We start from the raw sequence: 23,620 nt of genomic DNA, 5'->3' as shown, positions 1-23,620 counted from the left end.
GCCAGCACTGATGAAAACAGGCCAGGAACACTGCATTGGCAGTCAGGCGGCAGCGCTCAAATTACACAGACCCACTGATATTTTCTAATTATTTAAAAAGCGTACGCTCGGTGTTACCCCCCTCCCCCCGTCGTACGCTTTGTACGCTCTGGAAAATGTCTATATTTGCGAAGCGTCCCTTAAGTAATATTCTAATTTTCTGAAATACTGAATTTGGGGTTTTCATTAGTTGTCAGTTATAATCATCAAAATTAAAAGTAAAACAAACATTTGAAATATATCAGTCTGTGTGTAATGAATGCATATAATATACAAGTTTCACTTTTTTGAATAGAATTACTGAAATAAAGCAACTTTTTCAACATATTATAATTTTATATCTCCCTCTCACCCCCTGGCAGGCAGTGTGTGTGCGTATGTGTGTGTTCCTCCAGTTTTGTGTGATGGTGTGGTAAAACTCGTTTTAATGTGATCATTTGAGGACATTAAAATTAAAAACAACAGCAATGAAAACACCAAAATCACTTATGAAGTTTAATGTTATCAGAAGTGAAAATGCACATTAAGAAAAGTCTCATGATGAGTTTAGATGTCAGGATAATTTGTAAGTTATATGCAATGATATGTATTATATGCAAATTTGAGGGCTTATTGTTTTAATAAAAGGCACAACATGGTTTAGAAAAATCTGCACTGGGTGCAGTTTACCAAAGTTTAACTTCAAACTCACTGCCAAACAGAGAAATGCTCATTTTCCAACCAAAGGAGATTCCGGTTCCCAGCACCTTGACCTCCACTCCTCCAGGACCGAGGCTGACTCCTGTGTCAAATCCCAGACCAACTTTAACTTTCACTGGGCCAGCAGCAGCTGAAGCACTGCCTACTTCTGCTCTGGCAAAGGCATCAGCTGATGTCAGAGAGGCTGTAGCTCCTGCAGAGGCGTTGGGCCCTTTGGCCTCAGCATCAAAAACGCTCCATTCAGCACGAGCGTGCCCCACTCCTGCTTCAGCATATGCTCCTGCCTTGGGAAGACGCTTCCCAGGTTGGTCCTCAAATGCACTTGCAAATGTTCCAGCCCGAGCATAGGTTTCATCAGCAAAAGCTGTACCAGGCCGATCAAAGGTGTCAATCATCTCCAATAACCCGGCTGTATTAGCAGTAATTGCAGTAAACTGCGTGGCCTGTAAATAAAGAGAAATGTCATTTCTGAGATAAATAGAAAACAGTGTTATAGTAGTAGTTATTCCTACAAAGTTATATAAACAAAATTTTGAAAAAGTACTAAAATAAAAACTACGTAATTCAAAAAGAGTGATTTGAATGCAGAGATGACTGGAAATACAGATATGTCCCATTACATGAAAATATTTATATTATTTTATTGGAAATTATAGCAATCAGTTATTTTTATTTTCCCTGTAGTCTGTCAGTGCAGCCTGTTTGTTTTATATTTATTACCATGCTCAAAATTAAGCAGGTAAATATACTTTTAGATGGTGCTTGCCTACCTGACATCTTCGGGTTGCTTACTGTGAAAGAAACTGTCAACAGCAGAGCCAATTAATCTGGGATTTTCTCTGGGAGAACTGCTGTAGCAAATTAATATAAAAAATTATCAGTTACATCCAGGCAGGAAAAAAAATCATGTCATCTTTTGTGAGTCAGTTTCATCATTAAAAAAATAAAAATGTAAGAATCAAATAATCAGGTTATACATAATCCCATGATTACTTACTTGAATGATGTTGCCTACTGTAGGTTATAGGAAGTGTTTCTGTGCTGCGTGCACTGAGAGAGAGGAATATATACTCGACCATAAAAAGCAACTGCACATCCTGTCACAGGTGTACAAAATATGTGTGTGTGTGTGTGTGTGTGTGTGTGTGTGTCTGTGTGTCTGGGGTAGATTTGTTGATTTGTTAATCTGTGTAATATTTGCATACTTTGTATACTCAAAAAATAAGATTGAGAGTCATCTTCCTTCCTCTTCATTCTTTTTTTGTTTGTTTTTTATTCTTCCCTGCTCTTCATTCTTTTGTGCTTCTTCTTCCTTCTTTGAAATACTTTCATTTTCATTCTATTTTCATTCTCCTCATTCTTTCTTTCTTCTTCCCCTTACTCTCCTTCTTATGATCATCATCATGATAGAAGAGTTTGTTGAAGCCCTCCATAAAGATACAACATCTCACTATTCATCAGTAATTGAAGAAAATAAAATATGTCCAAGATTTTTTTCAGCACTGTAGCCAGACTGACAAAGAGTCAGAGTTCTGTTGAACTGAGTATTCCTTTCACTTTAACTAGTAGTGACTTCATGCATTTCTTTACAAATAAAATTTTAACTATTCTTCATAACCATCTCACACACATATCTTTATGTTTGGCTGTGTTTAGTACTGATTGTATTTATTTAGACTCTTTCTCTCCAATAAATATAAACATTGCATACAAACATGAAATGCATCATTGTAAAAAGGTAAATAATTTAGCATAGATGTATATATGTACATAATATATACATGTGCAGAGTGCATATGAGTGCAATATGCTATGAGGCTAACGATATTATTACGTATATCATTAGCCTCATAGCAAATTGCCTCACACTGTAGACTCACCCTGCATTGTTGCCTATTAGTGCTTAAAAATGAGTTGGGCAATTATGCTATGAGGCTAACAATATAGATATACATTATTTTATATACTTTTTGTATTTGAGGAAGTACATTACAAAGAGCTGGCTCAGGAGAAGAGACTCCTATACCCTTTTCCAGAAGGTGACAGGGCAAGCAGTTCATTGTTTGGCTGCGAGGTGCCCTTAGAGGTACTTCCTGTTTATGTCAATGTTGGACTTGGAGGCTAATAATTCTTAACAAAGTTTGTAAATGATAATTTAGTCTTTGCTCTTTCTCTTGTCTCACCTGTGTGGATTTATTTTAACCTAAGACATAACTGTCATACACACACACGTGCGTGCGCGCGCGTGCACACACACACACACACACACACACACACACACACACACACACACACACACACACACACACACACACACAAACAAAACGTGGGTGGGCGGACTCTTCTATTTTTGGCCTGGTATTTATTCCACCCACCCTCAGTGCATGCACCACAGTAACTTTTCCTGTAATCAGAGCGACTTCTTTAAAGTAAGTAGTCATGGACTAATGAATTGTGATTTAAAAAAAAAAAAAACTTTATATAAATATAAATTTGTGTTACAGTATATATCAAATGGTGTGTTATGTTTTAGTACAGGATACTTTTTGACAGATTTGTTGCATCTTGTTAAGTTAAAGCTGACTCACATTGTGAGGCAGTTTTTTTTATGACTTTTTAAATAGCTTTAAATGCTTGCTGAGAATTATTGTAGAAATCCTTTTGTCTGGATGTGATATTTAATATATAATTTACAACAGGAGTTTAAATGTGGGTTGAACTTTTCTTTCAGAGTAAAGCAGCTGAAGATGCCAGGTAGGCAAACACTATCTAAAAATCTGTTTTCCTGCTTCCCTTAAAGACATAAAAGTATAATAATGATTTTCAGTAAGGATAAGGATTGCATTCTATTCTGTTCGATTTATATGGCACCAAATCACAACAAACAGTCGCCTTTATATTGTAAGGTAAAGACCCTACAATAATTGCATAGAAAACTCAACAGTCAAAACGACCTCCTATGAGCAGCACTTGGCGACAGCGGGAAGGAAAAACTTCCTTTTAACAGGAAGAAACCTCCAGCAGAACCAGGCAATGGATTACACAGCAGTGGGGAATAAGTTTTATTACAGTAGAAGTCTTTTTGAAAGTCCTGTAACTAAGTTTAAGGATCTAATTCCTTCATTATTATGCTCTTCAGTGCCATGTGCCAACACAGTGCAGAGCAGTCTTTCTGAAAGTGCTTTCCGTTGGTGACGTTGCAACCACAGACATCAGTGCTCTGCCTTTTAAGTTAAACAAAACAGTTAGAAACCTCGGGGTAATGACTGATCAGGAGTTTAATTTTGATAAACAAATCAACTCTGTAGTCAAATCTAGTTTTTATCATCTGCGTTTGCTGGCTAAAGTCAAATCTTTTGTAAACCGCACTGACTTAGAGAAGGCCATTCATGCATTTGTCAGTTCTAGACTTGATTATTGTAATGGTCTTTATATTGCTGTCCATCAGTCTTCCCTAAGACGACTTCAGCTTGTCCAGAATGCAGCTGCTCGGCTTTTAACCGACACCTCTAGACGTGAGCACATTACCCCTGTTCTATTCTCTTTGGACTGGCTTCCTGTCATTTTAGAATTGAGTTTAAGATCTTAATGTTTGTTTTTAAAGCGTTAAATGGGCTAGCCCCTCCATATTTATCTGAGCTTTTAAGTTTTCCTGTACATGGGAGATCTCTGAGGTCATCCAGTTACCTTTTATTAGACGTCCCAAGACGTCCCAAGAACTAGGTTAAAACACTGGCATGATCGGGCCTTGATGTCAAGTGAAGATTGAGATCTTGATTGCCTGCTAGCCTAAGCTTGGTGCTGAATGTACAATCATAATTCAAATTTATAGAACCGTTAGAGAATGAAGTATATGATTTACGATCAAATGATGTGTGTAAGTGTAAGAGAAATGATGGCTGGGGCAGTGTGTTGAGGAAATTGCGAAATCCTTGAGCTAAGGGTAAAATGAGGAACTGAAAGCTGTTGCCTGGAGACGCGCAGAGCAAAGATAGAAACATGTTCAGAATGGAAAAGTACCTAAAACGAACCTGAACAGTTCTGCTGGATTCTCCCTGCCGACTGAAGTTGGATGTGACCTTGCTTTAGAATTTCTATCTTTGGACTTTGGACTAGGTCAGAGAAGAGTTCCGAATTAAGAAGTGAGGATTACAGAGAGGACCGAATGTCAGAAAACATCTTTCTGTGGACTTCCCCTTTTTCTCCACTTCACTGAGGCAGTTTAATAGGACTGGACTTTGGGTGTGGTCGCTTTTGGCCAGGCACCCACTCGAAGTCTTTCCTGCACAAAAAGGATTTTAAACAACTGGACCTTTTAAAGCCCCTTCTTCATCAATCCAGCTCATAAGTATTCATTTTGATCAAGATTAAGTAATTGATTTATATTGATTTTGAGATCTGAATTTCGAATTAATTATTGCATGTCGAGAGATGATTAAGAATTGATTTTGAGCTAAATGCAACTGCTTGAGCTGAAACCTGCATAATAAAATTTGAAAAGTCGGTATAATCCTCTTGAGAATCATTTTCCCCTTAAACGGTACATCTATGTCCATGCAACAGTAAAACTCTAGGCAAGTCAAGCTATAACATCTGGTTCTGTTTGGACACACTAGTCGTTAGTAGTCCACTTCAACTTTACTTATGTCCCTTGGGCTCATTGTCCGAGCCGATAAATTAATCTGGCCAGTAACAAGTGCACTGATCAAGGGGTGAACCACTATAACTAATTTGGACTATATTTCGGGGTCAACTGTGTAAGCCTTCCTGATCGGCGGCATCGGAGTATAGAGGAAGCGGGGCAGAGGTTAGGATTATCAGTGGTTAGAAGCCAGACGAGTCACCCCGCCACAGCTTAAGTAGTGTCACAGAATTCAGAAGAGGGTAAAACCCCGCTGAAGATGTGGCCTGGACCCTATGAAACGGAGTAGCTGTCACAGAGGTAAAAACCTGTGGGATCAAACAAGTGGCAGCACCCCGACTCTGGAACAACCTCCCGTTAGATCTTCGATTAACTTCTGGCCAGATAAACTTTAAGTCTAAGTTAAGACTTATCTTTTTAGACAGGCTTTTAATACCATGTAGTGGAATGGCATTTTTTGTGGTGTTTTTGTTTTTGTTTTTTTTTGTTTTGGTGTTTTATTCTTTGTGCATTTCTTCAGTGATGTAACTTTTATTGTATTTTTCTTTGATGCAATTTTTACTGTAAAGTGCTTTGGCCACCTTGGTTGTTGTTGAGCGCTATATAAATTAATCAATCAATCAATCAATCAATCAAGTTTAAAAATATAATTCCTTCATTATTATGCTCTTCAGTGCCATGTGCCAACACGGTGCAGAGCAGCTACCTAAACTCTGCTCCCACAGAGGTAGATTATCTCATCAATACTTTAACATCCTCACTGCGTACGTCTTTGAATACTTAATGCATATGAATAAAATTGAATTGAACTGAATTGTAGTGGTCTGTGTCCCTTCAGGGACTTGCTTCCTCAGACCGTCACTTTACCCATCATCACCAAATTGGTCATGCTGAATGATGTTACAGGCAGCATAATGTTCTCCACAGCTTCTCTAGAACTTTTCATATCTGACACATGAGCTCAGGGTGAACCCGCTCAAAAGCTCAGCATGCTGGTGGTGGACATGCCGACTCTGGTATTCTATGGCAAATGCCAATTGAGCTCCACAGTGTCGGGCAGTGAACACTGGGCACACTAGAGGACAATGAGCCATCAGGCCACCCTCGTGAAGCCTGTTTCTAATTGTTTGGTCAGAGACATTCACACCAGTGACCATCTGGAGGTCATTTTGTAGCTCTGGAAGTGCTCATCCTGTTCCACCTTGCTCAAAGGAGCAGATACCGGTCCTGCTGATGGGTTAAGGACCTTCTACTGTCTGTCTCCTGAAATCTCCTCTATGCTCCTGACACTGTGTTGAGTGACACAGCAAATAATGGAGGAGTTAGGCTACCCTACTCTGTGGGGTCCACTTATTACCTCAAGCTACCAGTTGTGACACTGACCCTAGCCAAATGCTAAACAAGTGAAAATACAGTCAGAAAGGATGAGGAGGGAAAGATGTGCATGGGCTCCAGCTGCACAGACATTCCTGTTTGGGGGTTGTCTCATTGTTGCACCTCTATTGCACCTGTTGTTAATTCCATTAACACCAAAGCAGCTGAAACTGAGTAACAAGCCCCCTCTGCTGCTTTCCCGACCACATCGATTTGAGCTGTAATTTGTTTCTTTTCGCCATCAAACCTGCCAGTTTTTATTTCCATGCTCTTCTCTACCTACATTCTAACTATCAATTGGGTATTTTTATTAACTGAAAATTAGACCCCAAATTCAGAAAAAATGCATGTAAATGTGGGAAAACTATAACATAACATTGCAAGCTGCATAATTATATGCTGGCAAGAGAATAAAAACAGAGGGGAAAACAAATAATAGTCCTACATCCTCCAGTGTTTCCAAAGTGTCATCTATGCATCCTTTTTTTCCAGGCAATGGGCCAAGGATAAGGGCACGTGCAGCAGGTAGGTTTCAACATGGGGAAGTTTTCTGTTCTCACTTTCTCCCAGACAGACACTCTAAGAAGTCCACACCTTACTGAAAAAGCGTATTTTCACCACAGCTTTGACCTTATTCTAAACCTGAACAGCAAAAAAATCAAAAAAAGTAAAAGAAATTAAATCTTTCTGGCAGAAAACTTTAACGGCAAACTTCTCCCAATACTGTGGGTTACTATTACAGGCTATTTTGCTTCAATCTTCAGTGGAGCTCACATATGACTCCAGAAATGATGAAATCAAGAGTTAAACAAGTTTGATGTGATTTATATATATATATATATATATATATATATATATATAAATAAACTTATTTAAATAACACTTCTTTTCTGTTCTTTCTTTCAAATGCAGTTGCTCATGGTAAGTAAATGTTTATTATTATTATCATTGCTACAGAGCGACTGATTTATTTTATGGAGGTGATTTCTTTTCTCCTTTCATAATTTTAAGAATGAACTTCCCATTTGTGCTATAAGAGTAAAGCACATGAGAGATGTACCACTATACACATCAAGTTTCTTTAAGTTACACATTCAATTAAATGACATTAATGTATTTTTTCCCCTGCTCTGATATTGTTTGACACTGATTTAATTCACTAAAAACTGTTCACGACAAAACTTACACTTCTTTCACATATGCCAAAAAGTAAAAAAAAAAAAAAAAGATTAAATTGCACCATCATACTCATCTAAAATTAAAACAAAAAAGTCACATTTACAGACGAAAAATTAAAACAATGATTGCACTTATAATTTCCAGTAAAGTCTGTGACCTACTTTAAATAATAATTTTCATATGATTTGTGACTGTAATGTTTTAGGAATAACCATCACTATAAAATTGTTTTCTATATAGTCATCTTGAAGATGACATTTATCCTTATTTGTAGCCCATATAGATATGAAGCCCCGTGCAGAAAATAGGATTGATCCTGTTGGATTGATGGGGATAATGGAAAACCTTGATCGGCCTCATAAATCTTCTACTGAGGATGCCTATGTGCGTGCTGAAGCATTTGCAGATGGATTTGAGGACGAACTTGGGCAGTGTCTTCCCAAGGCAGGAGTGTGTGTTAAAGCAGGATTTCCGAGTGCACGCGCTGAATGGAGCATTTTTGAAGCAGAGGCCAAATTGCCCAACGCCTGCGCAGGAGCCGAAGCCTCTGTGGAAGATCTCAGTGCTAAAGCCTTTTTAAAAGCAGAAATAGGAAGTGCTTCAGCCTCTGCTGGTCCAGTGAAAGCTAAACTTGGTCTTGCGGTAGACACGGGAGTTGGGATCAGCTTAGTACAGGTAGAGGCACAGGTGCTGGGAACTGGCTTCTCCCTTGGTCGGAGAACGAGCGTTTCTCTGTTTGGCAGTGGGTTTGAAATTCATTTGTGGTAGACTGTGCCAAATGCAGATCTTTCTAAGCCCATTTTGTGCCTTTCATCAAAAGACTGAGGCATCTTTGGTTTATGAATTGTCCTGAGATTTCCAGTCATGATTGAGAAACATTGCTTAATGTACATTTTCCTGCTGATAAAAAAATATGAAAGCTGACTTGGTTTGTGTTTTTACTTTTGACTGTCCATCCATCTATCCATGATGAATGACACAGAGAAGTACAATTGTCTCTCTCTCAGACACACACGCACGCACACACACACACACACACACACACACCACACACACACACACACACACACACACACACACACACACACACACACACACACACACACGGAGGGTGGGTGGGCTCTTGCTTTGCTCTGGTATTTATTCCTCCCTCCTTCCCTCGCTCTCTCACTGCGCACCATAAAAACATTTCCTATAATTGAAGCAACTTCAAGTAAGTAAGATAAGATAAGATAAGATAAGATAAGATAAGATAAGATAAGATAAGATAAGATAGTGTTTATTTGTCACATGCACAGTTATACACAGTACAATGCACAGTGAAATGTATTTTGTACCTGCAACCATATATACACACACATATAAATAAGAAGAATAAAAATAAAAAAAAATTAATTCACACTATACACTATACTCTATATACTATACACTATACACACTTTTTAAATTATAATATTTACACTGTGCAATAATGGTCCAGTTAGGGCTCAGAGTTGAGCAGACAGATGGCTTGTGGGTAAAAACTCTTCTTCAACCTTTCAGTCTTAGCCCTCAGGCAGCGGTAACGCCGGCCTGATGGGAGCAGGGAGAAGAGAGAGTGTCCGGGGTGGCTGGGCTGTTTTAGGATCTTCATGGCCCTCAGCCTGCACTGCTTGGTGTAAATGTCCTGCAGGTTGGGGAGGGTGGTTCTGATGGTCCGTTCAGCTGAACGAACCACCCTTTTTAGGGCCATGAAGTCCTGCTTGGTGCAGTTTCCCATCCAGGTGGTGATGCTCCCACGCATGATGCTCTCAATGGTGCAGGTGTAAAAGTTCCTGAGCACCTTGAGTGGGAGCTTGAAGTCTCTCAGCCGCCTGAGGAGGTAGAGACGCTGTCTGGCCTTCTTCACAGTGATGTTTATGTGATGAGTCCAGGACAGGTCCTGTGAGATGGTCACTCCCAGGTATTTGAAGGTGTCCACTCTTTCCACCTCAGCACCACTGATGACAAGTGGATGGTAGTCCCTCTGCTGCTTCCTGCTGAAGTCCACGATCAGTTCCTTTGTTTTGCTGACGTTGAGCAGGAGGTGGTTCTCCTGGCACCAGTTCTCCAGGCGGGAGACCTCTCTCCTGTAGGCTGTCTCCTCATTGTGGGAGATCAGTCCCACAACAGCAGTGTCGTCAGCAAACTTGATGATGACGTTGGACTCTGACGTGGCCTCGCAGTCATGGGTGTACAGTGAGTACAGCAGAGGGCTGAGCACACAGCCTTGGGGGGATCCAGTGTTGAGGGTGAGGGAGGATGAGGTGAGGTGACCCACTCGTACCACCTGTGGTCTGCTGGTCAGGAAGCTGTGAACCCACCTGCACAGGGATGGGCCCAGGCCCAGGTCCAGCAGCTTAGAGACCAGCCTGGAGGGAACTATGGTGTTGAATGCTGAGCTGTAATCTACAAACAGCACTCTCACATAGTTCCCCTTACCAGTGTCTATGTGTGAAAGGGTCTTGTGGAGGAGGAAGGATATGGCGTCATCTGTGGATCTGTCTGGCCGGTATGCAAACTGTAGTGGGTCGAGGGTGGTGGGCAGTGAGGAGGTGATGAATGTCTTGATGAGTCTCTCAAAACACTTCATCACCACAGAGGTGAGTGCTATGGGCCTGAAGTCATTGGGGCTGCTGGGATGTGGTTTCTTTGGGACAGGGACTATGATGGACTTTTTAAAGCAGGTGGGAATCACACACAGTTTCAGTGAGAGGTTGAATATCACTGTAAAAACAGGTGCCAGCTGGTCAGCGCAGGTCTTAAGGACACGTCCACTAATACCGTCTGGTCCAGCCGCTTTCCTGGTGTTTACACGTCTAAACGCCCTCCTCACGTCGCGCTCCGTCACAGTGAGTGTCTCCGCCCCTCCGGCCGGGAGCGCAGCGGGCTGTCGGCTTCCCGACTCAAAGCGCGCAAAGAAGATGTTGAGTTCATCAGCCAGAGAAGCGTCGGCACTCACCGGGTGTGTGTGTGGTGCTTTGTAGTCCGTGATGGTGCGTAGTCCCTGCCACAGTCCCCTGGGGTCAGACTGTTGTAGTTGCTGTTCCAGTCTGCGGCCGTAGCGATGTTTTGCCTCTTTCACACCGCTCTGCGGACGTTGTATGATGCAACCTTGTAGTCCTCCATGTTCCCAGAGGCGAGGCCGGAGTTGTAGGCAACGGTGCGGGACCTCAGGGCGTCGCGGACAGATTTATCCACCCACGGCTTCTGGTTGGGAAAAGTCCTGATGGTCCTCCTAAGTGAAGTGTCTTCAACAACTTTCCCAATAAATCCCACAACAGTTTCCGTAAACTCCTCGATGTCTCCGCCCGCGCTGCTGCGAAACATGTCCCAGTCGGTTGAATCCAACGCACCCTGCAGAGCGGCCTCTGTTTGATCAGACCACCGTGTCACTTCTCTCACAGCAGGGGGTTCCTGCCTGAGCCGTTGTTTGTATTTCGGCATGAGAAGGACAGAGGTGTGGTCAGACTTCCCAAAAGGCGGAAGAGGCTTTGCTTTGTAGCCCTCTTTGAATGGAGAATAGCAGTGGTCTAGGGTCCTCTCTCCTCTGGTGGGGCAGTCGATGTGTTGAATCAACTCCGGTATCAGCTTTTTCAAGTTTGCACTGTTAAAGTCCCCGGCTACGATGAGAGCCGCATCACGCTGGTTAGCCTGATAGGTGGAAATAGCCTCATGTAGCTCGGATAGTGCAGTGTTTGTGTCCGCCTGAGGTGGAATATAGACGGCGCTGAAGATGACCGAAGTAAACTCGCGGGGCAGGTAGTGGGGACGGCATTTCAGGGTTAGGAGCTCCAGGTTAGGTGAACATGATTGTTTCAGAGGGACAACATTCCTACTGTCACACCAGTTGTTATTAATCATTAGGCAAACACCTCCTCCTCTTGATTTTCCAGACTCACTCGTTCTGTCCGTGCGATGAACACTGAAGAACTCCGACGGCTGTACGGCGTGGTCCGGTATGAGGGGGGTCAGCCATGTCTCCGTGAGACAGATGATGTTGCAGTCCCTTATGTCCCTCTGAAACTGTATCCTGGCCCTGAGTTCGTCCAGCTTGTTATCCAGTGACTGGACATTAGCCAACAGGATGCTCGGCAGTGGCGTTTGGTGCGCTCTGCGCCTCAGCCTCTCTCTTACGCCGGCTCTTTTCCCTCGGGGCCTTGTCCGTGACCTGGTCCGTCCTTTGTTTGAGCTGGCCCACTGGAAACGCAGTATCTCCCGAGGCCAAGTCGGGTCGGGAGAAAAAGGTGTCAGAATACAGCCAGAGTGCTGTATTCTGATATTAAAAAGAGTCTGTCTGTCATACGTGATATGACACAGAGCAGGCGGAATTATAAAGTCCAAAATTAGAGCTAAACCTAATATATACAAACAAAGCGTAGGAGCAGGTACGACGGCTGCTGACCTCACCGGCGCCATCTTGGATTGAAAGTACCCCCCCCCCCCCCCCCCCCCCCCCCCCCCCGTTGTTAAATAATGAATTAACTGTGACTAACCAGATTTTTTGGAAAGCTGAGTTAAATAAATGAAGTAGGCTAGAGGTTCTCAAAATGTAACACATCATGCCACAATCTACAGAAACTCAAGAACAGAAACAAAGCCACTGACATCTATCAATGGAGAAAACTGTTCCCAGAAGCGCCCAGCAAAAATTCTGATGCTTTCAGCAGATTTCTGGAGGAGAACATTTGAACTTTTGCTTTCTGTTTAACAAACTGGAGGCTTGTGACCCTTCACCCCTCCCAGCCCAAAAGACGGTCTTACTGAAAACAGTCGAACAGAAATGTTATTGAACTGTGTATTGAGTGCATTTAATCTTCTATAATAAACACAATGACTAACAAACACATGCAGTACACTATTATTCTCCTGTAAGCAGAATGGTGAGGCATAGCTGTCACACATGTCAGAACTAAGAATACACACTAAACCAGGAGCACCTGCTCTTGCTTGACAAAGTGTGTGTGTGTGTGTGTGTGTGTGTGTGTGTGTGTGTGTGTGTGTGTGTGTGTGTGTGTGTGTTTGTGTGTGGGTGTGTTTAACTTTTGCTTTCTGTTGAACAGAGGGGAGACTTGTGACTCAAAATGAAACTTATACCCCCCTCAGTGGAGGATAAACAACTTTCTAAATATAGTATAACAGTCAAATGTTATGGCACTGTGTGCTGATCATCAGGGGCGTTGTTAGGATATGGGAAACATTCTGTTTAGTCCTGCTCTGAAATCTTTTGAATTTCACTCAGTAAAAGCAATTTTTTAAGTTAGTTACTATATTTTATTGTTAAATTAATACAAAAGATATCAAACTGTGTGCTTCCTAAAGGTCTTTCACAGAATAATACTGAAATAAATAATCTGTGAATATGAGTTTTTCAGCTTTGTGTTACTATTTTTTTTTTAAATTCTAAGCAGAAATAAAAACTTTAAGAAAAAAAAATCAAAATGTTGATTTTGATGAATTAATTATATGCATATTTAAACGTGAGCAGCTCTGGTCTCATAGCTTCTGCTTCTATTGTAATGGCCCCTTTAAATGCCTCTGCCTTGTCTTTTAGATGCTCACCTCTTCTTCACCTTTCCTGCTCTCATCAGTCTGCTGCAGTCTTTGTTTTCTTTGCTCTCCTCCTGTTCTCAATCCTGTTCTGGTTGTATAAAGAATGCAGTCAGTCATGTATCAGTCAAACTCTATTCAAATCACTAATATTTGATGTAATGATTAGGTATTTAACACATTATTTATATTTTAAACACTGACCCAACCAGCATTTTAATGATTATCTTTTCCCACTGTTTCTGTCATTGCCATCGTATTTATCTACATTTATTTCGCGCAAACTCTTTTGTGTAGTGTCTTCAAATGTCCACTGGATTTCATCAAATATCTTCTTTAGTGCATGTACTTGAATAGCAGAACAAAAATGTAAACGGGAAACACAAAATCACTAAAATGTAGGGTTCATTTTTTTCTTCTAAAATATTATTAGTGACAGACATTTTCCCCTATAGTTGAGTTATTGACTTTTTAAACAAAAACTGTCAGTATTATAATGGTTAACTCAGTAATATACAGAATATACATATACAGTATATTTTACTAGAGTTCAGCACTGAGATGTTTGATTGGGAATCATGAGGGTCAACGCATCTCCTTGTAACCATGGTTACACTGGTTTCATATTACAATGTGATATATGAGTTTGTATCTACGGCATGCAGCAGGAGGAAGCTCCCTCTCCTCCTCTTCCTGCACCTCGTGTCTTCCTTATTTTTCTCTTTAGAAACGCTTGTATTGTTGCGGAGCTTCAGCTCCCGCTCGTTGCTGAGTGAAGTCTGAAGTGCTGGGGTTAAGTTGCTCCTGCTGGATGGATACTCAGCTGCGATTGGTTCTTCTGATTAGGGCAGGTTGGTCAGAGAGATATGGGAGTGTTTCAGATGTGATTTCGCCCGTGATGAACGATGACAAACAGATACCTGAATGATCCTGTCCTTAAACAAACATTTATTTTAGCAGATCCAGGACTATTCAAAAAACATCCGGGGCTCCTGACCCCTGATGCTGAGGGTTAATGACAAACCTGATATAGATCACTGGCAATGAATATGGATTATTGGTAACAAGTGCCTTAATTTTTATTGTGCTTATCTTTTACACATATGTTCAATGAATTTTATTAAATCAATATTGGACTTTGTGGGTATGCATGTTACAGAAAGGGACATTTGTCCCTTTCTGTAATTTCACTATTGTATATGAATCATAGTGAAATCAACTTTTGCAAGACATATCTCAATACTGTTTTCAGGGTTTTTCATGCATACAAAAATGTGTTATTTCCCCTAAAGAGATTTTGGGCTCACCGAAAGGAAACTCAGGTCTTTAATAAGTCAGTGAATAAGCTGCTGCTGCTCCTCACAGATCGTCCAGCTCCAGCCTCTTTTATCAAGACATGAGAACAACATGAACACTACAGAAACTATACACTGATTCCAGAGGCTGGCAGTCATATGACCTCACAAAGACTGCAGCCAACTGCAGCCACGAGGTGGCAGGAATTTACATGATTGGTGCCAAAAGGAAACATGATTCTGCGACTATGACTATGTAGCAGAACTTTACCGTTTGAAATGTACGGTTTGCTTTAACTGATTTCACTCCTTCTGCTTGCCCTGAGGGAACGCCCATTGTGTTAACATTGTCCACTTGATCAGTTTGTCTTTAGAATCAGTTTGATGAAGCCGTGTGAAACTTGCAGGAAATGAAATTGAGGAAGCAACACATCCTGCTGCTGGGGATGCTGCTCCGCTCGGGTTTGACCCTGGCGATAGACCCCATCAGCGTCTTGCTTGGGATGGGTATAGGAGTACTGTGCAAGTATTTAGTCAGTCCATTTATAATGGGCCGCACTTTGCTTGAGTCTGAAGGGACCGGCTTCCACGCAGCAGGTGGGTAGCTGCTTTTGGTGTCTTAGCTCTTAGCATCCTGATATCTTTTTCAGTTGGCTTGTTTATGTTGTATGCAATCAGTATTTCATTGAAATTCTTGTTTCTTTGTGTTATTTGTGACTATGGTGGTCCTCACTGTTTATATTGACCCCTTCAGTATTCTGCTGTTCCCTCAAAGCACTTTGTAAGCTCTATTTTTAATGGGGGCTATATCAATTAGGTTAATGGTGGGGCATGTTAGGTGATTCTAAATTGGTTATAGGTATGAATGATTGTCTGTCTCTCACCTGCTCTGGACTGCTGACCTATCCAGGGTGTATCCTGCCTCTTCAAAGGTAACTGGAATGGACTCCAGGCCCTCATGGAATTGGATAATGGGTTATGGAAATTGATGGATAATGTGCAGATATTTAAATATCCTAATAGTACGATTAACTGTGACTAAAGGTAGATAGCTTCAACCTTACTTATTCACATTACTGCACAGTGTAGATGTCAAAAGACCATGACTTTTGCTTTTTAACACTTAAAAATGAAACCTAAGAAGCAGCAGGTCCGGTTCTTACCTGCTGCGTTCTGGTTGGGCAGCTGCAAACATGACTGAAAATAACATGACTAAAATAATGATGTCATCATTCAGTCAAAAATGGCTTAAAAACAGTAACCAATATAATGATTATTATTACTGTTATTATTATTATTAGTAGTAGTAGAGTTAGTAGTTGTAGTAGTAGCTGTAGTATTAAAAGCTGCAGCATAGGTGGACAAACATCTGCACTGTTTCCACATACACACTAGTGATCCTTTCAGACTGTCATGGTCCTGAGTCCTTTGACCCAGCATTTTTGGTTGTACTTAGTTTTTGAATCGTGTTTTCCTTTCAGCATTGATGGTTGCTGTGTTTTGATTTCTGTTCTGTCGGTGTTCCTGTGTCTGTTTTGTTTCTCATGTCTCGTGTTTCTTTTCCTGGAGTGTTGTGTTTAGGTTCCCTGTGTGTTTGCCTCCTCATATGTCAAGTCAGGATTTTTGTTTCATTTCCTGTTTTATTTTGACAGTAGTCTGTTCCCAGTGTGCTGTGTTGTTTTGCTTCCCCTTGGTCATTAGTATTATTTTGTTCCCAGCTGTGCTCATTGCCCTCATCAGCCCTCATGTATTTAAGTCCTGAGGTTCCCTCATCATTGTTCTCGTCAGAGTTGTCCTTGTTAGTTTCCTGCTGTGTGCTGTAGCTGCTTGTTCATGTTTATGCCTTTGTTAAGTTCTCGGCATGTCATGCCATGTTAAGTTGAGTGTTTAACTCCAGAAAATAAAACTCTAATTTAAATTAAGCTTTTAATTAACAGGAGTTCTCTTGACTTCATGAGCAATAATGATTCCACCCCAGCACGAGTTTGAAATCTTGGGAGATAGCAGCGTGTTTGAGTAATATGAACGTTATTGCTGCAGACCGTTTGTCTGCTGCAGTGTTTCTCTGTGATCAGATATGGCTTCAGTATATATGACAACACATATAAAAGGACTTCTGGCTGCTAAATGATGGCTTGAGACAAAAACACCTGTATCTCCAAGACAAAAACTGAATCAGTTGAGCAGTAAGATAAGACACAGGGCCCAGAGTGCAAGGTCAGGCTTCACATTGTGTTTGTGGTCTATGTTGCTGCGTTTCCACTAATACCTACTCAGCACAGTTCAACTAGACTTTTGGTTTTGGTTTTGTCTGTTGTATATGAAAGAGTCTCTGGTGAGAGTAGGTGTGCTTCCTTTCCTTAATGCAGCTGGAAATGTTGCTCTCTGTATATAAGGATAAAATGTAGCTGTTCAACTTGTCTCTGGAGCTTGAAAAAGGCGACTGGACTTCTTTTTGTTTCTTGAAGACGTTTCACCTCTCATCCGAAAGGCTTCTTCAGTTCTCAACCAAATGGTGGAGAGACCCAGGTATTTAAACCCCTGTGGGCGTAGTCCCATGGAGGTGGTTATGACCCTCTATTGATCATGTGCGTGAACACATGTGCCCAGGTGTGAAGAGGGCGTGGGTCATATTTAATCAGTGGTTTCAGTTGAAACCAATTTAGGACTCCGCTCCATTGTTTCCTGTGGCCTATTGAGGTCACTGGAACAAAGGTGTGAATGGGGGTTGAGACGTCTGGGAAGGGAGCTCAGGACAGCACTGTAAGCGGGGGAAAGTTGGTGACGTAATCCACCTCCTCTGTTCACCTCCTCTGTTAAAGGACATAGAGCTGACCAAATTCTATGGAGAGCACAGAACCACCTTTTGAGTGAAAGGATAAGACAGGTCCATTTCACCATAGATGCACTCCAGAACAAAATCCACCAGACTCAGCAGAAACTCTCATCACTCTTACCTCACACCATCACAGAAGAAGTTTTTACATTTGTGGACAAAGCCCAGCTCGCACAACACATCAAAGGCAAGGAAAGACAACTACGTAAATTTCAAACTCTGCAAACCAAGGCATACCATTCATCTGGTAACAAACAGGACGACACGATAAGCAATGGAAACCAAGGAAAGTGGGTGAAGAACCTATCAGACAGGGTCCTCACCAAACCAGAAGAAAATGTGCTAGCCAAAGGACTCAACTTTGCCATAGCCCCACAACAGCTTCCTATAGTAGACCTCATCACAGCAACAGAAACCGCTATAAGAAATAACAAACTTTCTCATCCTGTAGCAGAACAGATCAGGATGAAAGTTTCAGCCACTCTCTCCAGTGCAAGACTTCCTCCATCCAACCTCACCATTCAGGAGAAGAAGGCCATCACAGCCCTAAGCAAGGATCAAAACATCACCATACTGCCAGCCGACAAGGGGAGGTGCACGGTTGTGCTGAATTCATCGGATTACCACAACAAAATTACTACACTCCTCAGTGACAACAATACTTATGAGGTCTTGAGACGTGATCCCACAAGCAACTACAAGAAAAAAGTTGTTTGCTGCCTGCAACAACTTGAAAAGGAAAAAGCCATTGACCGCCCCACTTACTACCGCCTGTACCCTGGAGAAGCCACTCCATGCATTTATGGACTCCCAAAGATCCACAAAGAAGGAGTCCCACTTCGACCCATTATCAGCAGTATAAACTCGGTCACCTACAACATTTCCAAACACCTCGCCACCATCTTATCACCGCTTGTTGGCATCACACCCCACCACATTGAAAACTCTACAGATTTTACTAACAAGGTCCAGAATCTTGTACTGGATCCAGATGAAACCATGGTGTCCTTTGATGTGGTTTCACTTTTCACTTGCATACCCACAACTGAGGCAGTGGAGACCGTCAGAAGACGACTACAGGAAGACGATTCCCTACTGAACAGAACCAGCTTCACCCCAGATCAGATTTGTGCACTTTTAGATCTCTGCCTTACCACAACATATTTTAAATACAATGATGGATTCTACAGACAGAAGCATGGATGTGCCATGGGCTCCCCAGTGTCTCCCATTGTAGCCAACCTTTACATGGAGGAAGTGGAAAGTAAAGCTCTTGGTTCTTTCAAAGGGATGGCACCTAGCCACTGGTACAGATATGTAGATGACACCTGGGTCAAAATCAAAACCCAAGAAGTAGAAGCCTTCACTCGTCACATTAACTCAGTGGATAAATACATACGTTTTACCAGGGAGGACACCAGAGATAACAAGTTACCATTCCTGGACTGTGCAGTGCTTATCGAGGAAGATGGAAGCCTCAACATTGAAGTTTACCGGAAGCCCACACACACAGACCAGTATCTCCTCTTTGACTCCCACCACCCTCTGGAACACAAACTTGGGGTGATCAGGACCCTACAACACCGTGCGGAAAGTGTTCCCTCTAAGGCAGAAGGGAAGCATAAGGAACACACACACATTAAGAAAGCCCTCAAAACATGCGGTTACCCCGACTGGGCCTTCATCAAATCAGCTAAGATGCACAGGAATGAAGGCCAAACACAAACTACAGAGAATAGGAAGGACAAGAAGAAAAACATTGTCATCCCATATGTGTCAGGCTTGTCAGAGAAACTCAGAAGAATTTTCTCCAAGCATGACATCCCAGTATACTTCAAACCAAGTCACACCCTAAGACAAAAACTGGTTCATCCCAAGGACAAACCCGCCAAACACAAGATCAGCGATGTAGTGTATGCTGTTCAGTGCAGTGAAGAGTGCTCGGACCTCTACATTGGTGAAACCAAACAGCCTCTTCACAAACGAATGGCACAACATAGAAGAGCCACCTCGACAGGACAAGATTCAGCAGTACATCTGCATCTGAAGAAAAAAGGGCACTCTTTTGAGGATGCCAATGTTCACATTTTGGACAGGGAAAACAGATGGTTTGAAAGAGGAGTGAAAGAAGCCATCTATGTCCACTGTGAACAACCATCATTGAACAGAGGAGGTGGATTACGTCACCAACTTTCCCCCGCTTACAGTGCTGTCCTGAGCTCCCTTCCCAGACGTCTCAACCCCCATTCACACCTTTGTTCCAGTGACCTCAATAGGCCACAGGAAACAATGGAGCGGAGTCCTAAATTGGTTTCAACTGAAACCACTGATTAAATATGACCCACGCCCTCTTCACACCTGGGCACATGTGTTCACGCACATGATCAATAGAGGGTCATAACCACCTCCAGGGGACTACGCCCACAGGGGTTTAAATACCTGGGTCTCTCCACCATTTGGTTGAGAACTGAAGAAGCCTTTCGGATGAGAGGTGAAACGTCTTCAAGAAACAAAAAGAAGTCCAGTCGCCTTTTTTCAAGCTCCAGAGACTACTATGACCTGGATGACTGAGAATCTACACAGACATATAGCTGTTCAACTGACTTCTGAGAGGACTGTTAAATGGTCATTGTGTAAAATTGATTGATATACTTAATTCTTAGTGAAATGCTTAATTAGTCTTCTGGTTTTACAGTTTGTTTTGCCATGTCAGGAATGACAGGAAGTAAGATTTTACTGGCTTAGTGCCATTCCAGTCACTTTTTTTAGCCACTGATCCCAATGACTGTGTACTCGTGCACTCTCTAGGCCTGAAGGCTGACCTGGACAACAAACTCTTTGGACAGCACATCGCTTCAGACATCATCTTTAAAGCTGTGAGTGGATTCATGAACAATGACAACCCGACGAAGCCTCTGGTGCTCTCCCTGCATGGACCGACTGGCACAGGGAAGAGCTTTGTTATCCAGCTGATTGCCAAAAACATTTATGAAAAGGGAAAGTCCAGCCAGTCTGTTCATGTGTTCTCAGCCACACATCACTTCCCACATCCAAGTGAAACTTTAACCTATAAAGTATGAAGTACCATAAATTTTCAAGCAAAACCCAGTTGCATTGTTCTGTTTGGCCACCTGAATTTCACGTTCTGCTCTCTCCTCAGTCTCAGTTACAGGAGTGGATCAAAAGCAATGTCTCAAGCTGTGAACGCTCCATGTTCATTTTTAATAACATAGACAAAATGCCTCCTAGTTTGATTGACAGCATTAAGCCGTATTTGAACCACCATGTTCAGTTGGATGGAGTTTCTTTTCAGAAATCAATCTTCATCTTTCTCAGGTAAAAAGCTGCATCATGAGTTGTTTTTTTCCCCCCAGCCTTCTCCTGCTGTATTTTAATCTTAGATGTATGATATGAATAAACATTCTGAACATCTCAGAACTTAGACTAAAAAATATTAGCCAGGAGTCCCAGGTTAAGAGTGTTGTAGCAAGGAAGGGACTAAAACTTTGATGCCAGTGAGGGTGGTGGCTGACGTCATTGCTAGGTTTGACATAATCTTTGAAAAGGTGTGATTGGTTAATAAAATAAATAAATAAAATAAATCAATCATTTAATAAATAAATAGGCAGTTTGTGCAGTGAAACTGACAGACCTAACAATAGAATTTAGTGATTTTGCCTGTGCAGTTGCCCATTCACATATTAATACTTGTTCTACTTTTACATTTAATTGCTCTTATACTTAGCACTTAATCTCTCTGGCCAAGCTCAAGGCAGCACAAAGGAAAGTTAGCCAACTATCAGACTTGCAGAAAGGTGTCCTGCCAACCAAAGACTCACAGTTGGCTCACTGCTTGATGAGGTATACCAGAGAGATTGAAGCCAGGAGAATAAACCAGATCTTCTCCACTGAATCATCCAAGGTGTACTCTCAGTTGCAGAGGAACAATGTGAGAACAGCAGCCCTGCCAAGACTGGAGATGGAACAATACTGGAGAACACATGGGAGAAGGATGCAACACCAGGGAGTGGTCCCATCCAACAGCTGGCCAATAACCTGCCTCAGCACAACATGGAAGCTCCTGTCGGGCATCATAGTGGCTAAGAGGATCAGGCACATAGCTCAATACATGAGCAGGGCCCAGAAAGGAACTGGCAGCTACTGGTTGATCGAGCGGTCACTCAAGACTGTAAGACCAGACTGACCAATCTGTGCACCGCCTGGACTGATTACAAGAAAGCCAAGCTCAATAGGACCCTAAGAGGCTTCATTAGGAACTCAATGGGGATGTGGAGAACAACACTAAAGACCAAATTGAAGTCAATTGTGCAAGTCACCATCAAGATTAAATTAGATTAGATTCAATTCATTGTCATTGCATATTACAGTGCAATGAAATGCTGAAGTACGGCATCAAGTATGGAATTTACCAAAGAGATGCTCTGTCCCCACTGCTGTTCTGCATAGGCCTGAATACCCTCAACCAGATCATTAAGAAGACTGGCTATGGATACCAACTATGGAATGGAGCAAACATCAGCCACCTCCTCTACATGGATGACATCAAGCTGCATGTCAGGAGGACAGTGAAGGACTTTGTCACATGGTGCAAGCGGAACCATCTAGAGCTCAATGTGACAAAGACAAAGGAACTGGTGGTGGACTTGAGGAAAGACAAGGCACCGGTGGCCCCTATGTCCATCGGAGGGGTCAGTGTGGACACCGTTGAGGACTACAAATATCTGGGAGTACACATTGACAACAAACTGGACTGGGCTAAGAACACTGATGCCCTATACAGGAAGGGCCAAAGTCGCCTCTATTTTCTGAGACGCCTGAGGTCCTTCAACATCTGACTATGCTCAGGATCTTCTATGAGTCTGTGGTGGCGAGTGCCATCCTCTATGCTATTGCATGCTGGGGCAGCAGACTGAGGGCGGCAGACGCCAACAGACTCAATAAACTGATCCACAAAGCCAGTGATGTGGTGGGAGTGGAGCTGGATTCACTTATGGCAGTGTCGGAGAGGAGGATGCTGTCTAAGCTGCAGGCCATTATGAACAATGGCTCCCACCCACTCTACAACACAGTGATGGGACACAGGAGCACATTCAGTGCAAGACTCATCCCACCAAAATGCACCACAGAGCGCCACAGGAGGTCATTTCTACCTGTGGCCATCAGACTCTATAACTCCTCCCTTAATAGGTGACATTGTGGTTCATCAGTGTCATTCACTTATCAGTATTCAATTGTACATAAAATTGTTTAAATTTCCATATACATTGTACATACACTATATACATTGTACATTGTACATACACTTATACATTGTACAAAAAAGGACTGTGCATATATATATAATGACACCTATTTAAAATTTTTGCACTCACAATTTTCATATGTGTATAGATTTAGATGTGTATATAGTCAAAATATCTCTTTAATCTTTATACTTTTATGCCTTTAGTGTATGTTATTGTGTTTTAGGTTTACTCGTTTAAATGAAACGGTTGCAGCTGTAACAGTAGTAATTTCCCTTTGGGATCAATAAAGTATTCTGACTGACTGACTGACTGATGTCAGGAGTGCACGAGACATCAATTTACTGATCCACACCACACGGATCGAGAGCAACAACGTTGGAATGACATTTGGACAGGAGAAATGTAGTCAGATGGTAACAAATAGAGTGAAGGTAGTCAGAAGTGATGGGGTTGCACTACCAGAGGGCAACGTTGCAGACACTGAAGACAGCTACAAGTACCTTGGAAGAAAGCTTCTTACCATGCATGGAGGGTTTCACTCCAAATCCAGTTATTCTCTACCATGGGTGCAAGAGAATGACTGAGCTAAGATCTTGTGGGACTTCAATAGACTTTGTTAGAAAGATAGACGGACTGGCGATGACTAACCAATGAGACATAGTCATTATATAAATATGTAAATATATTTTACCATGTGCATTTGTGTGTATAAATTTTTTTT

General features: G+C 42.0%; 1 protein-coding gene across 1 annotated transcript; it reads left to right on the top strand.

Annotated features, from left to right (window-relative positions):
- Positions 1–3,142: 3,142 nt before the first annotated feature.
- Positions 3,143–21,736, top strand: LOC115783287 (torsin-1A-like). The gene is made up of 7 exons (XM_030734045.1): positions 3,143–3,167; positions 3,470–3,492; positions 7,247–7,279; positions 7,667–7,675; positions 20,441–20,706; positions 20,793–20,968; positions 21,592–21,736. Exons 2-7 carry the CDS (start codon positions 3,486–3,488, stop codon positions 21,734–21,736), a joined length of 636 nt encoding a protein of 211 aa, XP_030589905.1. The 5' UTR covers positions 3,143–3,167; positions 3,470–3,485.
- The last annotated feature ends 1,884 nt before the right edge of the window (positions 21,737–23,620 follow it).

This window comes from Archocentrus centrarchus, chromosome 7 (genome assembly GCF_007364275.1).
Source record: "Archocentrus centrarchus isolate MPI-CPG fArcCen1 chromosome 7, fArcCen1, whole genome shotgun sequence".
Classification (NCBI taxonomy): domain Eukaryota; kingdom Metazoa; phylum Chordata; class Actinopteri; order Cichliformes; family Cichlidae; genus Archocentrus; species Archocentrus centrarchus.
The sequence above is the reverse complement of the archived record's forward strand: the minus strand, read 5'-3'. Positions and strand labels throughout refer to the sequence as shown.